The 27371-nt window shown below is 38.7% G+C and overlaps 1 protein-coding gene across 1 annotated transcript; it reads left to right on the top strand.

The window, feature by feature from the left end:
* Positions 1-1194: 1194 nt before the first annotated feature.
* On the top strand, positions 1195-27371 carry ap1m3 (adaptor related protein complex 1 subunit mu 3). The gene is made up of 12 exons (XM_053636544.1): positions 1195-1722; positions 6704-6860; positions 7017-7084; positions 7855-7985; positions 9603-9750; positions 12683-12809; positions 18936-19078; positions 19169-19240; positions 19684-19842; positions 25815-25940; positions 26666-26741; positions 27111-27371. Exons 1-12 carry the CDS (start codon positions 1681-1683, stop codon positions 27131-27133), a joined length of 1272 nt encoding a protein of 423 aa, XP_053492519.1. The 5' UTR covers positions 1195-1680; the 3' UTR covers positions 27134-27371.

The raw sequence follows: 27371 nt of genomic DNA, 5'->3' as shown, positions 1-27371 counted from the left end.
TTACAGACATCACAACTTCCATTATCAAACTTATTATAGTTATTGAGCTTTTATCGTTATTAGCCTGTTTGACTGGTTGCTTAAATTGAATGGCTTTAATCTAAACCTCAATAATATCAAATTAATAATGAAATAATATCTAATGTGTTCTGTCAGTGGAAAGCCTCTGTGGCTCTAATACATTGCCACAATATTATTATACACCTTTATATTATGAGCATAATATCTGAACAGTTGGATTGTGCTCAGATGGGGTCAGTGGAATTTTTATTTTTTTATTTTTTTTTACAGTTAAAGCTGTGCTTTTACAAAATGTTTGAAAACCCCTGGTCCAAGCAGTAGGCTACAAACAGCCTAGCTAAATTAGCTTAGCACAAAGTTTTATGAATGTTGCTACCCTTAGAAAATTGGGCACTACGAATGTTGAATCTGTCAGTTTTTCTGTTGTTCTACACTTATATATATATCTATATATCTATATATCTATATATATATATATATATATATATATATATATATATATATATATATATATATATATATATAAACTGATTTTTTGGCAAAACATTTAGATAGAACTTTATCATTCTTATAAATCTTATAGTTCTCGAGCTATCGTAAACCCATGATATGTCTTTAATATGTTGTTCATATGTCATAACAGTTAATACTAACACTGCTTTTACAATTTTTATTAAACTAGGCTATATTTACATTTATGGCTTATGGCAGACATTTGTTTTGAAATGTTTTGGTAGTTAATTACATTATTACATATTACTTCATTGTAATTTGCAACATAGTGATACATAGATTTTAAATAAATAAATAAATAAAATATGTGTACATGCAATATGTACATGGAGGGCATGATGTCCTAGTGGTTAACATGGTTGCCTCACACGTCCAGGGTTGGGGTTCGATTCCCACCTCCACCCTGCGTGCATGTTCTCCCTCTGCCTCTGGTTTCCTCCCCCAGTCCAAAGGCATGAGATGTAGGCTGATTGGCATCTGGAAAATGAATGGATGGATAGAATATGAACATATGCAGATGTTACACCTTTCAAATCCCTTTATTTCCATTAATTGTTCCTTTAACCCCTTAGTCTGCATTTCATTCTATCAATTAAATATTCTATAAATCGCATTATTGCCATTAATATATAGTAATTCTACACTCAAATCTATAGGTGCATTGTAGAAACAAACAAACAAAAAAAAAGACAACAGTCAGAACTTTCGTCTCGTGCGTGAATCGCGAGTCGATTCTCCCGACTCGTTTAGATGACTCGCTCAAAGAGAAACAAATCGCTCGCGACTCGCCCATCACACCTTCGTCACGTTTCGCTTCAGTATTTTGAGATTCACAGTCGCGCTTCTTTTTTTTTTTTTAGACTACGTAACCCTGCTTTAAAAGAACTTCTCTGCGTATAAACTTCGCGTGATGACACGTTGAAATATTATAACAAAAACAACAGCATAAAAAAAACAAACAAAAAACAAAAACAACTGAACCGACAGCAGCCACCATTCATAAAGCTGCCAAACCGGTTTGACGGCTCGAGACCCCGGAAGCCCGAGAGAGCAAGCGAGGGATGGACGTGTTTCATATGTCTCCTAGTGCTTTACGATAAAATCTTACATTTGTGGTGATTTGTTTATCCATTTAAACCGAGCAGAATGGCAGCGTCTGCTATCTTCATCCTGGACCTGAAGGGAAAGGTAAAGTGTTTAAATCATCTACCAAAAAGTCAGAAGTGAGTTGCACCTGTCAGAGGAGGAGGATGGCTCACATAGACTGTAATGTGTCTTCATAGCTTACATACAAAATATTAACTACAGATTAATAAACAAGCAGTTACTAAGTAGCGAAAGTGTACTTGAAGCTAGTTTGTAAAGCAGTGACAGTGAAGGAGCTTGACATGTGAAGTAGGAGTAATTGAAAAGCAGTCTCAGAAAAATAAATAAATAAATAAATAACTACTAAACTAAAATATACCTTTCCTTGTCACTGCATAGTATCTTCAATAGTACCTTTAGTATGGCTCTTTCACATGGAAACCTGGATATAGTACACCTTTTAAAATGGACTTGAATGAGTTTTTTTGGGGAAAAATAGGCTACACTACATACAGGTTTCTAGGTGAAAATAAACAGGCCTACATACTACACAAGGTACAAAACCTGTACACTTTAGGGTTCCACCCAAACAAGGATAGGTATGCTTTTTAGTACCTTTTTTTTCAGACTAGTACATGCTGCACTTCATAGTCTAACTTCATTAAAGTGCTGGTCATTAAAAGCAGAAGTTTAGATCGTAGATTACATGATAATATCCTGGTGTTCCTCATGATTTCATTTCATTTCAACTGAAACTAGGTTGTGATGAAAAGCCAGTTACAGAGGATCCTCTATTTAGATAGATAGATAGATACATAGATAGATAGATAAATAGATAGATAGGCTCAGACCCAGTTTTGGACAAGGGTCGATTCAGCACTACTGATAGAGTGTGAGTCAAATATTCAATGACCTCTAACAGCATTCATATTAAACAAATCATCTTGGATGAACTTGAATTTAGAAAGAAACATATTTTATTTTTATTCAAAAGCCTTTACACAGATGTCAGATAGTGATTAAAACATTCTGGAAATAAAAATAAAACGGTCTACTAGTTGTGGCATTGAATATAATGAGGATGTGTGTTAAAACATAGGGCCTTTGCTAAGCCATTCAATCTGTACATAAAAATTCATAAACATTAGATGTGTATTAAATATTAATAGTAGAAATCATGTGATACAAAACATTTTTATGCAGCGTGGTTTGTTTTGTTTGTGTTTATAGACACTGCACATTATGACTTAATCTGTTAGCCATAGTTTTTTAAAAAAAATTAATTAATTAATTTGAACACCAAACACTTGTTGGTTGATGAGCTACATTTGGGGAACACATTTCAACAATATACAGTTTGTATTATAATATTTAGGTTTGCTAAATGCCAGCAAAACCACAGTGAACTGAAACAACAACAACAACAACAACAAAAATTATATGTTTGCTGCTTTCATGTAATGTATACAAAACTTTCCTATTTAACAGGAAAAGGATGGAAAAGAAAGCTTTCTGTATAACATATTTTAAAATTAGTACTGATGGTACCCTCAATATCTCTGTAAAATATATTAGGATTATTTTATCATCATATCAGCCATGCCTACCACGAGCACGTGCTTATTAAAGGCAATACTTTACCTAATTTTCCATCTCTTTTCTTTTTTAAAGCTTATTTTATCTCAGTTTTGTATCGATCATGTTATCTGAAAAACAGTTTTCTGAAAGAGAGCGAGAGCGAGAGAGAGAGAGAGTGTAAGATAACTATACGTGAAGACTATTATCATACACACTTCCTCCAAACACTTCATTTATTTACTCTCACATTCTTCTCTTCCTTTTAGTCTATTTTTGTCTGAGTCTTTAGTCATGATGAATGGCCAGTGTCTGAATTTGGTATAACTCATCTTCTGTTAGTAAGGAATAATTATCTTCTGAGAGACAGAAAGACAAAGAGAGAGAGAGAGAGAGCGAGAGAGAGAGAGAGAGAGAGTCAAATGAAGGCCAAGAAGTAGTGTGTGTAGCCGGAGGGCTTTGGTTGGATGTATTAATCTATGATATGGCTGGGTCTCTAACAGGAGTGATGAAAGATTTCCTTCTGTGCCCTTCAGCAATCCAATACGTTAAGGCATTCCACATAAGATTGGCACACATGCTTTGATTTCCTTTACACATTTTTTTTTTACTCAAATTTATACTAGGTTTTTAACACAAATACAACACATTATAATTGCATAATAAAATTAATCATCCAGCCTGGGCAAAAAAAAAAAAAAAAATCAATTTTATATGCTAAATACCTTTTATATCACCCGTGTGTGGTATGTCTTCTGTGCCTGTAGAGCACTCAGGCAGAAGTCACACCCATCAATAACGGAAATATGTAATATTAGGAAAATATTTTACTGGATTAAAATATATATTAAAGACGCTTGAATCACTGAATTCACTTGCTGTTTAGTGCACTGAATTGAATTAAAGCTACAATAGTCAGTTTTTCATTCCTTATTTGTACAAATAACCTAGAAAATGTGTAGAACATGACAAAAAAAAGGCAATTGCATCAGCAATGGCATTCAGGCTGTGTGACATTTTCTTTCCTTTAAGCAATGCAATATGTGACTGAAAAAACGTGTTGGAAAACCATGGCCCATGACGGCCTGCTTGTCTGAGTTTACACGGCGCTCTTTCAGTCAATTTGTAGACACTCTACAGATCCTATCTCAGTCTGTTCAGAAAGAAAAAACGTGGTAGAAACTGGTAGGCACCCAGTACAACCAAATAACTCTCCGGTTAGCTAAAAAAAACACACATTGTGCTTTCAAAAACCTTAATGACAAGAAACATGTAAAAACTAGACTAGACATTGGTATAGGGCTGCACCTAATGGTAATTTTTGATAGATTAATCTGTCGATTATTCCTTCGATTAATCGATTAGTTGGATTAAAAGGCCCATTTTTATTTTCGGTATTTTTTTCTCTCGAACGTTATTTCACATTCTGCCCGATGTTGTCCTCCAAACATTGTGCAAATTGAAGGCTATGACAAAGGTATTAAATGTGTCTATGTGTGCTATGCTGTACATTTGGCGAAGGATTTTAAAAAAAATATTAACATTATATTTTGAGAACAAAAAAAAAACAACTGATTGTCTGCAAGCTTTAAATCAGAAGTAAAATCACTATGTTAAAATGCCAAAGAAAAAAAACCAAAAGCACAAACTAAGTGTTAAGTGGTAAGAGGCTGAATGTTCTGCAGTAACACACACATTCACTCATCTGAACACAGTAACATTTTCCTTTATTCTGTAAATGTATCACACTTCCTACATTTATATGCAATTACATGTTATAACCCCATTGCAGTTACTTCTTTCATAAACACACAATTACATTTGTTTCTAGATATCGTTAAATATAGCATCAACAACATATTTGATCAAAATGAATATTTTAGTAAGAGTTATTGCGCTTCCTTTCTATCGCGCGCTGTTTGATTGACACGCAGGCGTGGACTCGCGCTCATTCAGTGAAGATTAACCTAGACTCACTCGCTGTCAGGACGAGTCTTTATGTAAAATGGAAATACTGGGGTTATCCACAGTGACGTCACAGACCCGACTAATCCATAAGGAAATTCGTTGTTGATTATTTTAATGATCGATTATTAGCCATTTTATCGATTAGTTGTTGCAACCCTATATTAGTAGAACTTTTTCCATGATGGAGAAACGTTTTATTGTCAAAGGGGATGAAGCTGGATACGAATTTGTATAAACGATTTGAATGGCTGATTTTACATAAATCAAGTAGATATGTTGTTGTTGTTTTTTTTAATCACTTAGGGCTCTATATAAAGCAGTAGTTTAGATGAACTACCTTCATAGAACTGTATGTAATGCTAGCTAGCTATGCTAACTAGCTAACACCAGTGGTGACAGTCAGCTGAAAAACTCATGAGAGCTCATTACAAAGAAGAAAAACAGGACACTGAAGGCACCCTTGATCATTTTCATGAATTTCAAGCAGTTGACTGGCCTAGTGAGCAACACCATAGGTCAAGTTAAAATGCTGACAACAGGAGACACAGGAGTTTGCACTTGGGTAACAGGATAAGACAATGAGTTGCTCTGAATAAGTAAAATATCATAAGGTTATGGCATGTTATAAATTGGCAAGTGCATTAAATGGACATCTGGCAAGGGGAGAACAGTGTAGTGTAGCCATCTGTTGATCCTAATAAACTAGTCGACAACAATGCTATTCAATGTTACTTAACCACTTGACTAATTTTGATTACTCTTGTCCATTGCTCCTTGCTCACAATAGCTCACGCAACAACTCAATTCCTTATAATGAGGAAAAAAGCCCATTTATTCAGAATTTCCTCTCTCATTAAATGCAGCAGATCAACAGATAGTAACATACGCAACTAGTAATCTGTCTAGTAATTAGTGGAATGCAAACTACATGCTGAACACAGTATGTGACACATATACACATGCACTATGATGCGGTGTTCTCTATAAAAATGAGCAGAACCACATTGCATAGCTGGAAACTACACTAGAAGATCTGAACCACATGACCTTTAATATTAGTATTTAAATTTTGCTCAACACAAGAATGTATTTTGAGACACGCAGTTCCTCTGTGGGGTTTTTTTTGTTTGTTTTGTTTCTTTGATTATTTCTGTATCCCTTTCTGACCAATGTGCGAATTCTTTCATATAAATGATCGAAAGTTTATTCGTAAAATCCAGGACCTTGCAAGTAGATTTGTTTATTATATTTGCTGTAGGTCGGTGAATATTTGACTCACTCACTCACTCCCTCACTCACTCATGATGAATCAGCAATTTCCGTACGATCAAATAAAACTGAAACTAATATAATCTACTGCAGCATCTGAATGAGGTTTTTATAACATTTCCAGTATACCACTTAGATGGAGAAGAAAAAAAAAGTATTGCATAAGCTGGGTGCATAAATTGTGTAGCTGCTTGTTAGATATTTATGTGCCAAATATATAATATAATACAATACTTCTGGTGTACTATGGAGTTTACTGTCAACCTTGTAGGTGCTTATATGCCGGAACTACATGGGCAATGTTAACATGAGTGAGATCGACCACCTCATGCCTATCATGTTGAAGAGGGAGGAAGAAGCAGAATTATCACCTCTACTGAGCCATGGCTCCACTCACTTCCTGTACATCAAACACAACAACCTCTACCGTATCCTCCACTACTCTGCTGTTTTGTGTTTTTTTTTTTTGGGGGGGGGAGGTTTGCATATTAAGATTTTTATATGCTTTAAAGTATTTTTTTCTGAATGCCTAAATAAATAAATGTTCAAGACAAACTGAAAGATCGTTAACAGTTACATGCCAGTGGTAGCAATGACTAAGAAGAATACAAATGCTGCTCTTGTGTACTCCTTCCTGTACAAGATAGTGGAGGTGAGTATGCATTCCACACACTCCTGCCTGCTCAGAAAGTTTTAATGGCTCACGTTGAAGTGTATGTATTAAGAAGGAGAGCCTGGGTAATTGCTATGTACAGAATAAAACAGTGGGTGCATGGCGTTATAGTAAAATGATCAACGACGTGGTGGTGTGATGCACCGTTACCACGCTGAAGTTGATTATTTTCCTCTAATATTATGTTCTGTAGTGTTTTATTCCTCTAACAGTTTTTATTTATTAATAAATGGCACGTTGCACTTTTTATCCGTTTATACATATAACAACACATAATGTTGAGGAACGTCGGCAGAAGTTATGTCCTGTTATCTCTTACGTTATAGCAGCTATAAACAATCTTTTTTTCCTAAACCGAAATATGTGGCTTACAAATTACAGCTTTATCTCGGACTGTTACAAAGTGCTGACACTGGAGACTCTTTCCAAAAATGCTAAATAAACATCTGCTTACAGAAAACTTCACCATGTCAACAATTACACCTTTTTTTTTTCTTTCAACTTTGTTTATTTGTAGCATCCATATAAGTACCAGCTTGCACTGTTGCCAGCTCTTGTTATAGAAAAGCAAGCTTCTTCTGACTAATCACATTCAAGAATTCAACAGCTCTCTGGTATAATTGGATATCGTTGAACTCAAATTGTTTTATTTATTTATTTATTTATTTATTTATACAAAAACTCATTCGAACCCAGTGAATTTCTTTTTTTTTCAGTATTAAGAAACAGACTGTGCTCGTGTGTTACAGGTTTTCACAGAGTATTTTAAGGTTCTGGAGGAGGAGAGCATACGCGACAACTTTGTGACCGTCTATGAGCTAATGGATGAGCTCATGGATTTTGGTTTCCCTCAGACCACAGACAGCAAGATCTTACTGGAGTGAGTACTGGCAGAATCGCTGTTTATTCATTATTAGTCATTCAATCCAGCACCGTCCTCCATTTACTAGTCACAGCTGTGCATCCACACACTGCCCGTGCAATATTCGTGCTCTATGAGATGGATAGTATTTTACATGCAGAGGTTTACTTCATGTGGCAGGCACACAGAAGCACTAGCAGATATGTGAGATATTCCTGCTTTCAAGAGTTATGAACTGTAAGTGTAATTACTCTGATAAAAGGGCAGCTGACCTTTTCTTTTAACTTCATATTTTGTTATATTTCACATTAAGACTTTTCCTTATTGTGTGTCTTTTTACTCTTTTGACCTTTTCTAAAGTAATGCGACCATGCATAATCCAGATGTGTATTTAGATTTATGCTTTTGTTTGGTTTGTTATGCTCTCTCATACTAATTATTAATACTGCGGACATGCCATCTCATATCCACATATGTCCTCTTAATAATGAGTCGAGATCATTTCTATTGTCCATGAAGTCGAAGTCCATGAAATACTTCAAAGTCCATGGATTTGTATGAGCCTTAATGTATGCATCATGGCCATGTAGGTGACATAAATAGATGAACAACAGGTTGTTTGTGTGCCCGTGTGTCTCTGTGGATGTCCTGTTCATCCCAGGAGTCTCCAGCTGCACCGGCACACACACTAACAGCAGAGCTTTGTTTACTTAGTACAGTGCCTTTATTGCAGTTTGCTTTTACATAATCGATACCCTTTGCATTAGAACCAATTAAATAGTTTACTTTTTTAATTTGAGACACTCAAAGTGATGTTTAGGCTTTTATTTTTAGTGCCCTTCTCTTTTTTCAGTACCTCTGGCTGTATATTTGTAAGGTTACAGAAGATATGAATAGTCATGCTGGGATCCCTTTTTAGTTGCTACCATAAATCATCCTATCACAGTTATCACCTAATCAGCTAATTGTATTATTTGAGCATTTAAGCTGGTCATCATCATTTACAGTATTATTACAGAGCTGAGCTGTTAAATTTTCAAATCTCGTTAGAAGGTGTTGATTAATTTTCTGTAACAGCAGTTCTGACAGTCATACTAGCTATAATTCAAATCACAGGTTTATATTACCGCGCACATTCACGTTATCACGTCTACAGTATCAGCTAAGGCACAGGGATTTGCATGGAGTGCACTTTACATAATCAAAGCCTAATAATAAATAGATTTGTTATTTAACAAAGACATTTATAGCTGCTGTAATGTATATAATAACAGGAAATAACTTGTTTGGCAGATGTTCCACATAATTAATGTATCTATGAATGGATAAAAAGTATGTAACGCATGTAAAGTATGTAAGTAACAAATTGTCATTCGCATTATTATTGGCTGTGATATAATGAATACAACACTTCAGGATGTGCTGGTTTTGGGAACACCGCCTCATCATTTTCCTATGAAAGTATGCCGTGTCCTGTTGTATTCCTGACCCGGTTAACACAATGCTTACGCTTGTGTCATAAGTGTGTCATAAGAATTGTTTCCATGTGGTTTCCTTTATTTAAATACCCTCTCAGATCTATCTTATACCTCATCCCAATTTTAATTAGTTAGTTAATTTGGTTGGTGTTTACAGGTACATCACCCAGCACGGGCATAAACTGGAGGTGGGTGCACCACGCCCTCCGGCAACCGTTACCAACGCTGTGTCCTGGAGGTCCGAGGGCATCAAATACAGGAAGAATGAAGTGTTCATGGACGTCATTGAGTCTGTCAACTTACTGGTGAGAACATCAAATAATATGTTTGTAATATATCATTCATAATACATAATTCATGTCTAATAGTGGTAGTAAGGCTTGGTGACTGGACAATTTAAACAATGTCACAATGTCACAAACACAATGTGCTACATCAAAGCCTTTATCAGGAGAGGATAGGGACTATGGCTGCACAATTGTCCCCAGTTTGCCTAGTCAGTGAGGAGCTTCCCCTTGCCTATTGGGCTAGCTAATGAATATATCACTTATCCACCCCTGTACTTGTCCTTGGACTCATTGTTTGTTGGAGCTATGGTTAGTTGGCACCATTTTCTTTCCAGTTGTTTGGGCTTGTTGTCTGGTGTGTCTTCTCGAGTGAAGATATGGTAGTCAAATGGGGTGATTTGTTCAGTGCTAGTTTTCATATCCTCGTCTTCGGTTTTAGACCAGGTGTCATACGCATACCTAAGCCAATGGTTTGGACCTCCATGTCTACCACAGGCTACCATAGGGTATCTCATAATGTGTCTGATAATGCTTCTGTCTACAGCTATCTTTGTATATGCAGTAGTTTAACCATACAGTAGTTCCAGTAAGAGACACTGTTTTGATCTGATTGCCCAGGGTGCCATCCTGTTTGCAAGTTGCTCAGCATCTGGTATGTGCTGTGCAGTGTTTCGCACTAATCCAGGAAGGATGCTAGATATTGGTGATCAATATTTGGTCAGAGAGATGGTGCAGCTGACAGTATTTCTGAAAGAGGCTTTTTTCTTGTGTCGTACGTCGATATAAGCCTGGAACTGTCTTCCGTGGAGTAAATTGAGCGGCACAGACCCTGATTGTACCAAGTTTTTGTGAGCAGTCAATGAGCCTTTTTTTGTGGCTGTTGGTGGGATGAAACAGTGATGGAGCAACAGGAGCAGAACAAACTGATTACACACACTCCAGTGCAGGCAGAAATGTACAGATTTATATATTAAAACATTACTCCGCTTTATCAGCGCATGTCCCAGCACAGTGGGGCAAATTTCTGAGGTAAGGAGTCAGATATCTTCTTAAACCTGAAGAACAAAGGAGTCTTTTTTTTTGAGGACAATGTACACATTCTCAACAGAGACTTTCAGAGGGTTGTCAGAGGAGTAAAGGAGGTCATCCGTGTCAAACTGGAACCAGCCATCTATAAATGAGTGGGAGGTCTGTGGCACAACCTATCACCCACTTAGACACTTTCGGTTTTTATTCTTAGTACCCTGGACAATATCAGCACAACTTAACCAGCAGTGGAGCTTTGTGTCATTCACACGTGTAGACTTCAAACTCTTTTAGCAAGATGCAAGTATCATTTGCCATTAAACAAGTCCCATTCCCTATCATGTGATGTATAACAAATCCAACATACAATGGATTTGGTGGAATTGATGTTTCAGTGGGGTTGTGCGGTTTTGTTTACCACCTGAATCTTCTCTCTTTTATGGCACATTCTCAAAGTTTGATGGCAATTTACTCATTATTTTCCACAATAATGTAGAGTAGAATTGATGAAGCAAAACATGATCATGTCCAGTCAGAAAGACTTGATATATTACTAGTCATCCTTTTGCTGCATGCTGTTAATCTAAATAAGACTATGGAATTTGCAGTGCTGTCTACAGTATCCATGTGGCCTTTGTGCAATCAGCAATCATGCCTGGATGATTGGAAGGATGTGTAACCACTCTTCCTGTTATTCGTGGTAAAGAAGGTGTGTTTTTTATGTAAGAAGTGGTGTCGCCTCTGTGAAAGATGTGTAGCCTCTGCGCCTGTTGCTTGCAGTTGAGGAGTTGTGCACTGTGTACTGGTTAGTCCCAGTGAAAGAGGCGTGGTTTCTGTGCCTGTCAGTCTAGTGCAGCATACATTCCCTCCAGGAAGGAGGCATGGCTTCTGTCTCAGTTATTCCTAATTTAGGATGTGTTGCGTCAGAGTAGGAAGATGCCTGGCGTCTGTGCTCGTCAGTCCTGTCAGTGTAGCCATTTTGCCAGTTAGTTGCAGGTTTGGCCTTTGTGCCTATTTGCCCCACTGAAGAAGGTAAATGGTAAATGGCGCACTTATATACCACTTTTATCCAAAGCGCTTTACACTGTATCTCATTAACCCATTCACACACGCACTCACACACCAATGGTAGCAGAGCTGCCATGCAAGGAACAGCTTGCCATTACTTGCCATCGGGAGCAACTTGGGGTTCAGTGTCTCGCCCAAAGACACTTCAGCATGGCATGTGGGCCGGGAATCGAACCGCCAACCCTACGATTAGTGGACAACCCTCTCTATCACCTGAGCCACAGCCGCCCAAGGTGTGGCTGCTGTGCCTATTTGCCCCAGTGAAGAAGGTGTGGCTGCTGTGCCTGTTAGTCCCAGTGAAGGAGGGGTTATATCTGTGCATGTGACTCCCAGTGATATACGTGTGGCGTCTGTGCCTTTTATTCCCACTGAATAAGGTGTTGGTTCTGTTAATCCAAGTGAAAGCGGTGTGAAAGAGGCTCCTTCACATTTATGTCTATAGGCAAAGCCAAGATATCCAGACCTCCCTGCAGTGAGTCATAAAGGACAGTATGAGTGTTTACTTTCGCTGTGGGTCTGGTCTCTGCCTTGTCCTAGGCTGAATGCTCTGCTGCCCTTCAGGCTCACAGTCTGAGAGGCAGCCCACAGCAGCTCTTAAGAGCACCATTTCACAAGACCCACATCTCATTGCTTTCTAATGGGGCATTACTATCCACCCATGCAGCTTTCCCTGTTTGACTTTTTCTCTGTTGCTGCTGGAAATTCTATCTGATTGGGTTTTCATTTGGAATCCTTGTCTTTGTCTATATTGTTCTATATATTTTTATTTTATTTCCACATGAAAATAATGATCATGATGATGATTATCGCGCACTTTCATTTTCTCCCTTCTATGATTGTCCTCTGTTTCCCTCAGGTCAGTGCTACAGGCAGCGTCCTGTGCAGTGAGATTGTGGGCTGCATCAAACTGAAGGTTGTTCTCTCTGGAATGCCTGAGCTGAGGCTAGGCCTCAACGACAAAGTGCTCTTCGAAATCACAGGCAGTGAGTGCACATATTTATTAACTTTTTAAAGGGGATATAGTAAACAAAACTGCATTTTTCCAGTCATTACCCATATAAGTTACGTGTCATTTTACCCAGTAGTGATATATGAGTGAAATATTACATGTTGAGATTACATTCCATAGACACTTTTTTGACTGTTCTCCATTTATTTACATATGATTAAAGGAAAATCCTAAATTAATGAGGGAAGAAGCTTAAAGAGGGCAGAGTACTGTATGATGCAGTTAAGGAACTAGCATCCGGCTAAGCTTTGTGCGATGTTTAAAAATGATTAGCAGGCCCAGTTTACCTCGTTTGTGGATCAGGAAGGCAGGAAGACATGATATACAGCCAGGCCCATACATTTTTAAAAAATCTATTATATTGGAGTTCATATTAAATAATGAATGTGAGCTCAAAGTGCAGACTTAATGCTTTAATTGTGGTATTTACAACCAAATCGGGTGAGCACGGTAGGACTTTTTCATGCGGTCCCCGACTTTTTAAGGTTCGAAAGTAATTGGACAAATGGTTGCTCAGCGATTTCATGGGCAGGTATGTGTTATTCCCTTATTATACTGTACATTTAGAAGTATAGCAGATAATACAACCCCAATTCCAAAAAAGTTGGGACACGGTGTAAAATGTAAATAAAAACAGAATGCAATGATTTGCAAATCTCATAAACCCATATGTTATTCACAACAGAACATAGAAAACATATCAAATGTTTAAACTGAGGAAATGTACCATTTTAAGAAACAAATAAAGTCATTTTGAATTTGATGGCTGCAACAACTCGAAAAAGTTGGGACAGGGGCAACAAAAGGCTGGAAAAGTAAGTGTTATAGTATCGGTTCAGATTCAGCCAAATGCTTCACAGTGCTGATGGACAGTGACCCAAAGCATACTTCGATACCAAGACTTTTTTTAAGACAAAGTATTGGAATGTTCTGCAGGGGCCAAGTCAATCATCAATGCATTTCTCTTGCTGAAGGCAAAACTGAAGGCAAAACTGAAGGCAAAATGTCAGAACAACAAGCAAGAAGTGAAAACAGCTGCAGTAAAACCTGGCAGCAACCAACAGGGAAGAAACCCAGCGTCTTGTGATCTCTATGGGTTTCAGACTTCATGCAAGTGTAAAAACATGACACTTAATCAATTTCTGATTATCCAATAATTATTCTAAATGAATGTTATATTAAAGCTGAAAGTCTGCACTTTGAGCTCATATTCATAATTTCATTTCAACTCCAATATACGGTGCTAGACAGTGTGAAATAACAAGAACTTTGTCCAAATATCTATGGACCTGACTGTAAGTGACAGAGGGTTCCTTACCGAGCTAGGAGCTTTAGACACAAAGAAGGCTCCACTTGCTAGTGTATAATCGGACAATGGGACAAGGCTGAGACGAGTCATATAAACATTCATCTTTAAAATTGACTAAATTCAAAAGCTTCGAATAGTGTGATATAATAAGCAGGTATAACATCTTCCATCTGGGTTTCCTCCCACCTCACCTCCCAAAAGCATGCCAGTAGGTGAATTATGCTAAACTGGCCCTAGATGTGAAAGTGTGTGCATGGTGTGTGATGGACTGGTGTCACATCCTGCCTTGCGCCCACTGTTCCCGGGGTATGCGCCGGACCACAGAGACCATGATAAAGTCCTTCCTGAAAATGAATGAGTGACTATTGCTACGCTCTGCACCACAGCTGCGATGCAAACCCTGCCCTCCAGTGAAGCATCCAGTGAGAGCAGACTTCATTTGCATGCAAAATTAAACAGTCAGAAAGACCTGTTCATCAGAGTGGAGGAAATTATTGGAAGAACACATCATGTATATCAAGTATATATATATTTTTTACTTCTCACAGATGTCTTTTAAAGAGCAAAAATAATAAATTGTGAAAAAAAAAACCCCAGTAAAATTTCTCTCTGAGCTTGGAAGAGTCTACTGACAACAGACTGAGTGTGAGTAGGAGGAGATGATTTTAAAAAGGCCTTATTCTCTACCTACTGTATTTGTGTTTCTGTCATAGATACCTTCCCATCTGTTCCTGAATTATCACCGTAGCTGTCAATAACCCCAACGATCCACACCCACTTATGCATTCTTACAGAGTAGGGAGTAAATCCATGTCAAGTGCTACAAATTCTCGATGTCGCAGCATCAAGCGAACAATTATTGAGCCACCGTGTGAACAGGAATAAGCAGAGCACAAACATTCTAGAAAGAAAATGGTCATGTCAGAGTTTGGAGGAAGTGATGAAGGGAGACTGACTTCCTGATTTCCTTCCTTTAATGGCGCTCTAATGCATCACACCACTGCTCCAAACAGATAATATTTCTCTCAAAGTCATCTGACCTCAGATGTGATGGCATTATGAAACCAGTTATGTACGTTCTTTAGATAAGAGGAAACACTGCCCTCTTCAGGACAGGACTGATAAATCAAGTCAAAGTCAAGTCAAGTCAAAGTTTATTTATAGAGCACTTCTAAAAACGGCGTGTTTACCAAAGTGCTGTACGATACATAATCAGAATAAAACAGTAAACACGTACAACAAAACATAAAACAAGAACTAAATCGTAAAAAACAAACAAACAAACAAACAAACAAACAAACAAAAGCTGTCATATTGAGTTAAACGACAAAGAGTAAAAATGAGTTTTAAGTCTAGATTTAAAAGTAGAAAGTTTCTGGGCCTGCCTAACATGTAGAGGAGGATTATTCCAAAGTTAACATGTAGAGGAGGATTATTCCAAAGTTAACATGTAGAGGAGGATTATTCCAAAGTTAACATGTAGAGGAGGATTATTCCAAAGTTAACATGTAGAGGAGGATTATTCCAAAGTTATGGGGCTGCAACCGCAAAAGCACAGTCACCCCTCCTCTTACTCGAGGGACGACCAAAAGTAACTGCTCAGCGGACCTAAGTGCTCTTCATGGAGCATGTGGATGTATTAAATCAGACAGATAATTTGGTGCTAGTTCATTTAACGATTTAAATACTAAAACTAAAACCTTCAAATCAATTCTAAAATGAACAGGAAGCCAGTGAAGCGAGGCCAATATTGGTGTAATATGTTCTCGCTTCTGCATTCCTGTTAACACACGAGCAGCAGCATTCTGTACCATCTGCAAACGTGTTAGGGAGGCTTGGCTATCAGCAGAGGACATGTTCATGGGTAATGCAGAATGACTTTGTCGAATATCAGTGAGGATTTTCTGTGAAGCCAAACAAGATGATAGAGGTCTGTCTAGTTGTGATAGTTTAGGCTCTTAAAGTTTCAGCTTATTCTTCATGATGACATGAGCTGCTAAAAATGATTCAGTAACTGCAGTGAAATTATAGGACAGGTTCGTACGTCTGGACCCACTGATTCAGATACGTACAGATTTCTTAACCATCATTCAAACACCGTTATACAAAACTTGGAAATACAGTATTCAGAGTATTCTGAGAAGCTTCAATAGACAAGTGCTCTGTCTTTCAGAGCACTAATCAGTTTTTCTTACTCTTGCCCCTGGGGAATCAATCAGGAGACACTGGAAATAGAGGCTGCTCCCCCCTGTGTGACCTTTAGGCAGCATGGCTGATGACATCCAAGGTGTTTGAGTATGAGCAATGAGTGTCGGGTCTCAGCAGGCCTCCACCGCTGCTGAGGGAGCACAGAGACTGCTGAGCTCTGCCTTCCAAACTGTCCTCATGGCCCTTTCATGTGCCTCTGTAAATGCCAATAGCCAAGAGACAGAGAGACAGACACATCTGTATAAATCTGTGTGTATAAATGAAAATACACTGGATATGTAGACAAGGACTCCTTGCATACATGCAGTGAGATAGAGTACTCAGCATTCACCTGGCATACCTGTGTAAATGCGTCGTTAAACACTCCATCTATTTATTTTGTTTCTGCGGTCCACCTGGCACACACACACACACACACACACACACACACACACACACACAGTAAGTCCAGTTTTGTACTTTAGTAAATCAGTAGTCTGGAGCTAGTGTACAGTGTTAAGGAAGTACAGAGCTGGTTATATTAATGATAACGATAATGAGTCTTTTTTTATCACATATACATATGCACAGTGAAATTCTTTTCTTCATATACCCTAGCATGTTAGGAAGTTGGGGTCAGAGTGCATGGTCAGCCATGATACAGCGCCCCTGGAGCAGAGAGGGTTAAGGGCCTTGCTCAAGGGTCCAACAGTGACAGTTTGGCAGTGCTGTGATTTGAACTAATGGCCTTCCAATCAGTAGCTTAATCTATTGAAAGTCTTAACCATTGAGTTACAACTCAAATGTATTCATTTAACCCAGGAACACTGGGGATGAGGCAGGAACACACCTTGGATGAGCATACACTCAATCACATCTATGGCAGATTTAGGGTAGCCAACCTCCGAAAGCACGAGGACGCTGGAAAACCCGAAACGATATGCCGCACCACTCAGGACTGAATGAACACTTCCTCTTTAATAGGGTGCCATTTCCTTTGTCCTGATTGAATGGCTTTCTTTCTTTCGAGTCATTTATATGAAATGACTGAGTTTCACGAAATTGTCTCGACATTGTAAACCGTATATAAAATTGCTCATACCGCTTATACCTTTTAAACCTATTAATCAAGGCTCACATTAATATGAGTCTATACATAAATTTACATAAACTCAGGAGCATATCCTGCTTTTGCAGAATATTATTTATTTTCCTGAACTAACTGGACTTTACTTTTTTTTGTTTTGTTTAAATGCTCTGAATTACTTAATTTGTAAACAGCTTGATAAATGAGTCAGCAGAATAGCACAGAGAGTACAGTGCCCTCCACTAATATTGGCACCCTTGGTAAATATGAGCAAAGAAGGTTGTGAACAAAAAAAAGCTCTATTTTGGTATCATCTAACCATAGAACCCGATCCCATTTGAAGTTCTTGAAACCCTTCCAAACAATTTGTGGTGATGTAGGTGACTTCGGATTGTAGTTTTGGAGACTTTCTGACCCCAAGACGCAACTAAATACTGCAATTCTCCAGCTGTGATCCTTGGAGATTTTTTGGCCACTCGAACCGTCCTCTTCACAGTGCGTTGAGACGATATAGACACACGTCCAATTCCAAGTTGATTCATAACATGTCCAGTTGACTGGAACTTCTTAATTATTGCCCTGATGATGGAAATGGGCATTTTCAATGCTTGTGCTATTTTCTTATAGCCACTTCCCATTTTGTGAAGCTCAACAACCTTTTGCTGCACATCACCGCTATATTCCTTGGTCTAACCCACTGTTATGAATGACTAAGGGAGTTTGGCCTCTGTGTTACCTCATATTTATACCCCTGTGAAACAGGAAGTCATGATTGAACAATTTTCTGTTCCTAGTCACCCAGCTGTACTAAAAAATGTAAAATATCAACGGGAATATACGTATGTGTATAATATATATATATTTTTTTTCCTCAAATGAATTCATAGGGGTGACAATAATTGTTGCACACCTATATTTAACAAAGCTATTTTTTTGGATAAACTTGCGTTGTGTTTGTAATTGTTCGATATCCATGAGAGCAGAGTATTTTTGTAAATTTTTTTAAACAAAAGATCACAAGGTTAAACAATAAAGACAATCTTTCACAGCGTTCTTTGCTCATATTTACCAAGGGTGCCAATATTAGTGGAGGGCACTGTATGTTGTATTGGCAAAACACATGGTTAGCAGGTTGAACGAGCTGTGGTAACAACATATGATATTTTCCTGCATGATATTTCTTCCTCATCCTACCATCACTAGAAGAAAAAGGAAAATTGTTGGCAGGAGGTGAACCTTGAAAATTTATATTTTTTAGAAGAAGAAAGGCTGTTATATTTCACATATTCACCGATGAGTGAAAATATTATGACCTTTCACAGTATGATGTTGTTTATCTCATAACAGGGGTGCATGTCAAGGTCTGGAAGATGGTTTCATAGTCAATGTGTTGGATGTGTAAGCTGGCAAAAAACTCTGATGTTCAAGTTATTTTAAAACTGATTATCTACTCTTCGGTGACTACTTTAATTTTTTTTGCTTTATCTCTGTGTGCATGTGTGACTTCTAAACCCCAGGGGAGAAGAGCAAGTCTGTGGAGTTAGAGGATGTGAAGTTTCATCAGTGTGTGCGGCTGTCCCGCTTTGAGAACGACCGAACCATCTCCTTCATTCCCCCTGATGGAGAGAGTGAACTCATGTCTTACCGGCTTAATACCACCGTGAGCATCTGCATCAGGCTCTATCACTTTATGCCTTGCCTTATGTCCTTATGCCTTATGCTAATCTAATCTTTATTGTGCTTGCTACAGGTGAAGCCCCTCATATGGATTGAAAGTGTGATTGAGAAATTTTCCCATAGCCGAGTAGAGATCAAAGTTAAGGTACTAGAGTACACACACACACACTTACTCTCCACTCTTCCCTCCTATTACAATACATCAATTTGTTTCATTAAAACTCTCAGGACTGTAACTGTACCTTTTAGGACACCGATGCTTGTCAGTGAGGTTGAACCCTCAAGGGTACTTTTGTCTTTTGGACCTTTACTTTACCTGGGAAAGTACATTTAGTGCCAAGACAGCTAAGTCTGCGGTCCGATTTTGGTTTCTTTAGTTTTGCACTGAAGCTGCAAGCTTCAATAACACGAGCATTCACATGAATATAACTTTGTTAACAAGAACACCTTGTAGATCTTACATCTTTGGATAGATAATCTTAAAGCTAATAATATTGTGTCTTTGTGAAGTCCTATTCATACTATATAGCTTTGCTGGTGTTGTGGCTGTTGTATGTTTACTTCAGTGTGGTGTACGGTGTCCTGCAGGCCCGTAGCCAGTTTAAGAGCCGCTCGACTGCCAATAACGTGGTTATCCTGGTGCCCGTGCCTAGTGACGCTGACTCGCCCAAATTTAAGACCAGCACAGGCAGTGCCAAGTGGGTACCTGAGAAGAGTGCCGTAGAGTGGACCATCAAATCCTTCCCAGTGAGTGACACTTTTACCTCACTTTAACCATCTTATTCTGTTCAGTACTTAATAATGTGTGCATTGTTCGCCCAGGGCATGATTTAAAAATAACAACACTTTTTAATATTTACAATGACCATTCGCTTTTCACACTCATTTTGTCTTGCTATTCTAAGCAAAATGACTGGAACATAATCTCTGGAATGTACAGTAAACGTATTTTTAAAAGCTGAAATTTTTGCGAGAAAACCTTTTTTTTTTTTTTTTTTTTTTTTTAGCTGACAATCATCTCTCATTCAGGGTTCGTACGGTCATGAAAACCCTGGAAAAGTCATGGAATTTTAAAATAGCAATTTCCAGGCCTGGAGAAATTATGGGAAAATAAATAAACCCAGAGAGTTTTGGAAAAGTCATGGAAATTTGCTTCACAAATACCTGTATAATAGAATATATGTTTAATGGTTAATATTAGTTAAACAATACTTACTGTTCGGGCGATCAGTCACGTAACGTTACGTTCTCCACGTAGGGTAACGTCTGACACAGTTGCAGCTTGTATCTTGAGTCAGGGCCGTAACCACCATAGACACTGAGGGGGACACGTCGCCCCCCCCATATCAGATATGGCCAAATTGACCCCCCAGTACTCTTTTGATGCTGCCCTGTTGCATTCTATTATGCACCACTATGTATGTTGTTAGGGTGACTAAATGTGACATGATTAGGGTGGTCTGCCTCGGCAGTCTCGCAGCGCTCGTCAATGTCAAAATGTTTGAGACGGCCAGTCAAATCAAAAAAGGCGGGGCTTTACTGTTCACAGAAGCTGCGCAATGCTTCAATTCAAACAGAAAAGGAGTGCGAGGTAAGATGTACGATTCATTTAATGTAATGCGTTATTGTCAGTGTAACAACAAGAAACATGAACCGAGCCGTTTTCAGTATATTAGGCAGATGAAGATGAAGAATGAATGTGTGCATATGCACACATTATAATTTAATGAAGTGGTTACCTGGCTTTCCTGATAGCCTTTTAGTAAATTCTCTTATCTATTGTAAGAAAATGATTCATAAAACTCAAAGTGGGAGAGTTATCATCCTCAGATTTCAAGCAGAACATGGTAAAATATGTAGCTTTGACTCAAGTGTGATTTTAGGTTGTGGTTAGGACAGAGTCATTTATTAAAATAAAAGATTATATGCAATCTAGTTCTTTAACTATTTTTCTTTTATTCCTTTAACTCTCTTTTTTAGACAATAAACCCCCAGATGTAACCTGTGCAACCATTGTATTTTGATACTAGTCTGTATTTCCTTACTTACTCTTATGTTATTACAAACCCAAATACTGTTCACTTTCATAACATAAAAGAGTATATTTTACCACTCTTTTCCCCTCTAATACAGCTCTGTTACATAAGATGGCAGAAGATAGTGATCCTGAGCTTTAAAGGTGCATCATAAAAACTATACTCGAAGTGGTCATACTAGAGCTTTGTGTCATATGGACTGCTTTTATAGTATAGCTGTGTAAACATTTTTCAATACACACTGACCTTACTGTAGTTATGTAGTTTGGTTTCGGTTTAATTTTAGTTATGATATTTTTACATGTATAATGTTTCAGGGAATGTATGGTCATGAAAATTTGCCTCAGAGTCATGGAAAAGTCATGGAAATTTATAGGTAAAAATGTTTATGAACCCTGCTCACTGCTGAATCGAAGTGACACCAACCTCACGTATACAGAAGAGGGCAAGTATTGCTCACCTCCAAAAGTGTTCAGCTACTGCATGATGTTGCATCAGTAACTCTTTGAAAATGGCTGGCTTCCTGTTTCTTGGTGGAAATACCTCAGCCTTAGCCATAAGAGACTGGCAGCTTTTGTGTGATAACGGAGATTCAGCTAACGTCGAAAAATTAACAACAGCTAACCTCTGAGGAATAGGTAGTAATAAATAAATAAAAAGAAAAGGGCATGCAATCAATATTAACAATATATTGGGGAAAATCTTTTGCAGCATTATGTGATTTTTAGTGCAGCAAGTTTTACTGTAATTCATTCAGACTCAAACAGAAAACAAGATATAACCTTAAAAGCACCTGCATAATATTGTGTAGGTCCCCGTTGTGCTGCCAAAACAACTCTGACCCATTCGAGGCATAGAATCCACAAGACCTCTGAAGGTGTGCTGTGGTATGTGGTACCAAGACATTAGCAGCAGTGTCCATGGATTGGACCGGTTTGTCCAGGTCTGGACCACATTACACTCTCTGTCGAATTAAGGAAAAGTTACTGTCCACTACAGCTCACAGATCGAACAACAAAATGACAAAAATGACAAAACTACAGTTTTGCAGAAATATGTCAGGAATAATTGACAACAGGCCGCTGAATTATGAGAAAAATAACGAGCGCCCGAGGTGGCAATGCAGCCACGAGGCGAAGGAGAAGCTTGAGCATTTGATATGCAGTTATGAGAGCGAGAAAATGTGTGATAAGCTGGTGAACAAGTATCAATATTTATTTGTTTGTTGTATTTTCTGCAGTAATAAAAAAATGAAAAACCCTCTAAGTAAGCTTGACGATATTTAGTTATTAATTTGTTCTGTTTTTATATTATCAGCATGAAACAACAAAAAAAAAGCACAACAAAATAAAAACCCATGAACACACTCTATCTCTAATAACGGCATATCAGTGGTTCAAGCCTCTGTTACTAGCTCTCAGTGGGGCAGGGTGGGACAGCGTCCAGCTCTGAGCTCAAATCCTCTCCTAGTCCACTCTATCCTACTGCCCCAAATGTCCCTCCTGTTGGGGAACAGGCTCTTGAGGTATCCCCTTCCCACCTCACCTGAAAAGCCAAAACCCACTCCCATCACAGAGCTGAAGTTCTGCTGCATCCATGAGCGGTTGGAGCATTCTGCCACAAGGGAGAGTCCATGGAGATGGGCGCACATGCGGAACTTCTTTATTGCCAACAGAACACAGGGAAATAGACTCATCTAAACAGATTTGAGGAACAGGAAACACTAGGGAACATTAGGGAACACTAGGGAACCGGGACAACCAGAACTCAGAAAAACTAGAAAAAAAAAACAGAACTAGAAAATACTAAATAAACAAACTGTGCATAAGCCAAACAATAACAAGCATAACAAAACAAGAACCCTAACCTGCTCCGGCAACTGAGGAGAAAAACCAGGGAACTTAAACAGAGCACTACTCAAGCAGGGAAAATTATGGTTACACAGGAAATGTGGGAGACAACAGAAGAAGAAGTTCTACATGGGGAACGAGGGTGTCCTCTAGTGGTCCGGACTGGAACTACCCCTGGGGGGCCATGGCATAATATATCCTGCCCGAGACAGGCGTCAATTTAACGAGATAATCAATGTTATTCACTTCACCTGGCAGTGGTTTTTAATGTTATGGCTGGTCGGTGTAAGTAAAGAAGTACATACACGCTACATACAAAACAGTTTGTACTCTTTTATGTTATTTTTCTTTATATTTATATATTTTATTGTCATTCAGCATTACTTGTATATAGTCGAACATAATGTTGTTTCTTCAGGGCCATGCTTCAACACAACAATACAGCAGGACTACATACACAAGACTACAACTGTAAATACACCACAGTGTAAAACAAGTGCAAAATTACACAATAAATACGCAGGACACTGCACATGAACTGTACAGGGCAGAACAATATTTAGATGGAATATATGGCTGTAGCAGGTGAAGGCGTGGCTTAACGGGAAAGAGCTACAGGTGTAATGACTAACGTCACCTACCTGAGCCCTGTTTTCCCCATGTATAAACATGATGTATGATCTCGCTTTCCATTAGCAGTATGCTGAATGTGTGTGACTGTGAGCAAACCATTGAAAGTGACAGAGTGAGCTGGAAAGCTACCAGGTTCTTTATTGTGAAAAGTTTTACATTACTGACTACTTTGGCACAAGCACAAGCCTAAATAAGTGCAATTTTACCCTGGGTTTGTAGTGTTTCCAAGCGGCGTATTGTCAGTGATGTTACACTAGTGACGAAACCAAGGATCTGTACGGAAAACAGGGCTCAGGTGTGCCACGTTAATCATTATGCTGGCATGACAAAGCCAACATACTGTTCTGCTTTATAAGCTTATTAAACCTGCTGCTCGTTCACCACTCACCATTCTCCTGACGTAGACTCGTGCTTAACCACGCCTCCACCTGTAATACTAGCTCTGCTGAGAAAGAGCCGAACGTGGCTGTGAATTGGAATAAAACACAGCAGTCGTCCATTAATGTGCACAGTACATGGATTGCACTGGAAAAAAGTGTTTCAGTAACAGCAGGACAGGGAAGAAATGTCCCAGTAACAGCAGGACAGGGAAAAAGACTCCCACGTTGATATTAGTATCGTAATGTGGACTGTAATTTTGAAACACATTTTTTTAGTTCCACCTTAATATGACATAAGATTTGGAATGATCATATTAAAGGAATAATGAGCATTATTTGTCAAATGAACACTATTTGGATGCACGTGTTTCTCCCCTAAGCTTATTTCAGTTGAAATGTCTCAAAAATGTGGACATGCTTTTGCCATTCTTGATCCATGCAAGTCCGTGAATGGTATGCAAATGCAAGTCTGATTAGCATTAAACATTCCAGACATATGGTTTTAGTCACACGCTGACGGATCGCCTCTAAATGCCGTGAATAATGATGCGCAAGGGAACAAGCAGGCACCTGCTAGTTAGAGCCTTAGTATATAGTGGAGCAATGAGTTACTCATATTAAACTGTCACATCTTTATGACACTGTGGGGACAAACTGAGAGAAAATGGGAGAGCGATGACGCACCAAGAATGGCAGCTTGTTAAGAAACGGACTTTGTTAGAGTATCCGAGGCAGCCAGAGGTGTTCTTTTATTATATTGTTTTTGTTTTTTTTTAAGGAGGATGTCACAGGCGTAAAGTATTGACATCATTACCTTCCAGTTGTGTGTGGAAGACGCACTATTCATGCAACCTGACTCATCATATCATTAAAGTTGCATAAGATATATTACACTAAGAATGTCAGCCTCTCATATAAAACGTATGGTAATACATATAATACGTATATGTTATAAAACGTATGGTAAAGTAGGGCCACTGTGTGACCGTGGGTAAATAAGTAACGCTTAATCAACAAACGGGACAAAAAGGAAGTAGTGAGTTTTTGACACTGTTTCCTGAAATACATAAAAATGCCAATAATGCTTTTAAAACACCAAATATGAGAAATCAGTGGAAAACAACCACATCAAAGCTGACATTTACATATTTCTCTAAGGTTGTCATGGTTACAGGGTGAACTCAAGGTTTCAACTTACTCTGCATTCCTGCCTATATACTGTCGATAGCGCTTCATAATGAAGCATTACAATTTCTCGATCCCTCCTTGTTCCAGTAAATATGAAATCCCAAGCAATCCATAAACAAAGCCTATGTTCAATGTGACATGTGAACTTGGAGGTTTCAACTAGGCTGTATAGTTAGTCTTTCACTTTTAATGTTGCAGTATATGAGAAATGCCAGTGGTGACGTTTTACAGCGGGAGGTAGTGATCATGTCGTCGGAGTCGTCAGCGACCTTGCTTGTATTTCCTCGTTTGTAAGTCGCTTCGGATAAAAGAGTCTGCTAAATGAATCAGTGTAAATAAATGTAAACCAGTTAACAATGTCTTGCGGTGGTACTCAGCAATCGGAGAATTTCTGTACTGCAATCTGCTACAGAAGCTGTTACAGTCTGTAGGGAATTTCACCCTCGTCTTCAGTGGATAGGGACAACAAGATGTAACAGAAGCTATAACTTATGCTTTATCGTTGATTAAAACATGGATTTACATAACAAGATTTTAGCTCAATTTTAACAAGGGTGGCGTCTTTGTCATCTTCCTGTCCTGAAATAATGAACCATTATTGTGTGTGTGTGTGTGTGTGTGTGTGTATGCAGGGAGGGAAGGAGTACATAATGAGAGCACATTTTGGACTGCCGAGCGTGGAGAGTGATGAACAAGAGGCAAAGAGGCCAATCACAGTGAAGTTTGAGATCCCTTATTTCACAGTGTCTGGTATTCAGGTGAGTCTCACACTGTAATCAACATTGTCACAAATTCACCCTCTCTGCATGTGGCGTGCTACCCAGTGCTCACGAATATTTGTCGTGATTCTCGTCTCGTCTCCAACCCCGTCCTGTTATTGGTGTATGTCCTATTTTTTATCTGGGTGCGTCTTAATCAACTCCCGAGCTCCCTAGGTCGTGAATCAGTAAACCGTGTACACGAGTTCGGACACTGTTAAGGACCCTGGCTCGCTACACGTTGTGTCACTGACGACATGCTGTAAAAAAATGTCACCACTGGCATTTGTCAACAACAGGCAGCGCCGATATCTTTCTGACATTATAGGTTATAGAAATTTGTTCACTTAATCACATGCGTTTCTGTCGTGGTACTTCAAGCTGGACCGTCGGCTAGCTAGTGGACTTTATAAAATCATTCAACACTTCTATAATTACACAAACACGTTTTTCTCGAGCACTTTGCTCTCTTCTAAATGGATTATACAAACTGTTTTTATTTTTGGTCCAAGAATGATCCAGTCAACTAAAATCGAACTGTTTGCTGTTTTTCAACCAAACTCCAGATAGAGTCTTGTACAGGATGCTCAGTTTACAGGCTGGATAAAAACCAAGTGTCATAGTAGTGCGACTCTGGGTATTGGGAGTCAGAACATTGTGTGCATTTATAAACCTCCGAGTGGCTGGTTGTGTGTGTAACGATGTGCGTGATCTCGTATGTTCAGGTCCGATACCTAAAGATCATTGAGAAGAGTGGCTATCAGGCGTTACCATGGGTGCGATATATTACACAGAGTGGAGGTGAGCCAAACACACACACACACACACACACACACACACACAGATTTTAGAACTGTCTCTGCCCGAAGGCAGAGAGAGTGAAGGTGAGACACACACACACGGCATTTAGAAATGTCCCTCTTTGCCTTGGGATCTTTGTATAATATGAGACACCATCACGTTCTCTCTCACACACTGATCAGTTTCCCATTTGCATCAGCAGACACACCAGAGGACAGCGAGACACTCAGACACTTGAATCTTTCATCTCTCTTCAGTTATTTATTACAAATTTGAATTTAGACACATCCCATTTACACACATCTATTCACTGAGCGTGATATTATTTATTACAGTGTTGTTGACATTTTGTTCGATCATATTTGGCAGATTATCAGCTAAGGACAAACTGAAGGGACTTTTCAGGGTGGTGCCGGTTCGCACAGGAAGTACTGACCTTCTGTCTGCTTCTTCTCTGATGAGGAGAGACAAAGCGAGACAGAGACTGGGTGGTGAGGTTCTCACACGAGAGTGAAAAAAAACTATGTGGACAAAACTAACAAAGTAGTCCAACTGATATTAGTCTCATGTGGATTTGAACAGTTTGCTTGGTGTTTTATAATTCTTTGTTAATAAATGTCTGTTACGGTT

This window comes from Ictalurus furcatus, chromosome 11, assembly GCF_023375685.1.
Source record: "Ictalurus furcatus strain D&B chromosome 11, Billie_1.0, whole genome shotgun sequence".
NCBI classification, from domain to species: Eukaryota; Metazoa; Chordata; class Actinopteri; order Siluriformes; family Ictaluridae; genus Ictalurus; species Ictalurus furcatus.
The sequence above is the reverse complement of the archived record's forward strand: the minus strand, read 5'-3'. Positions and strand labels throughout refer to the sequence as shown.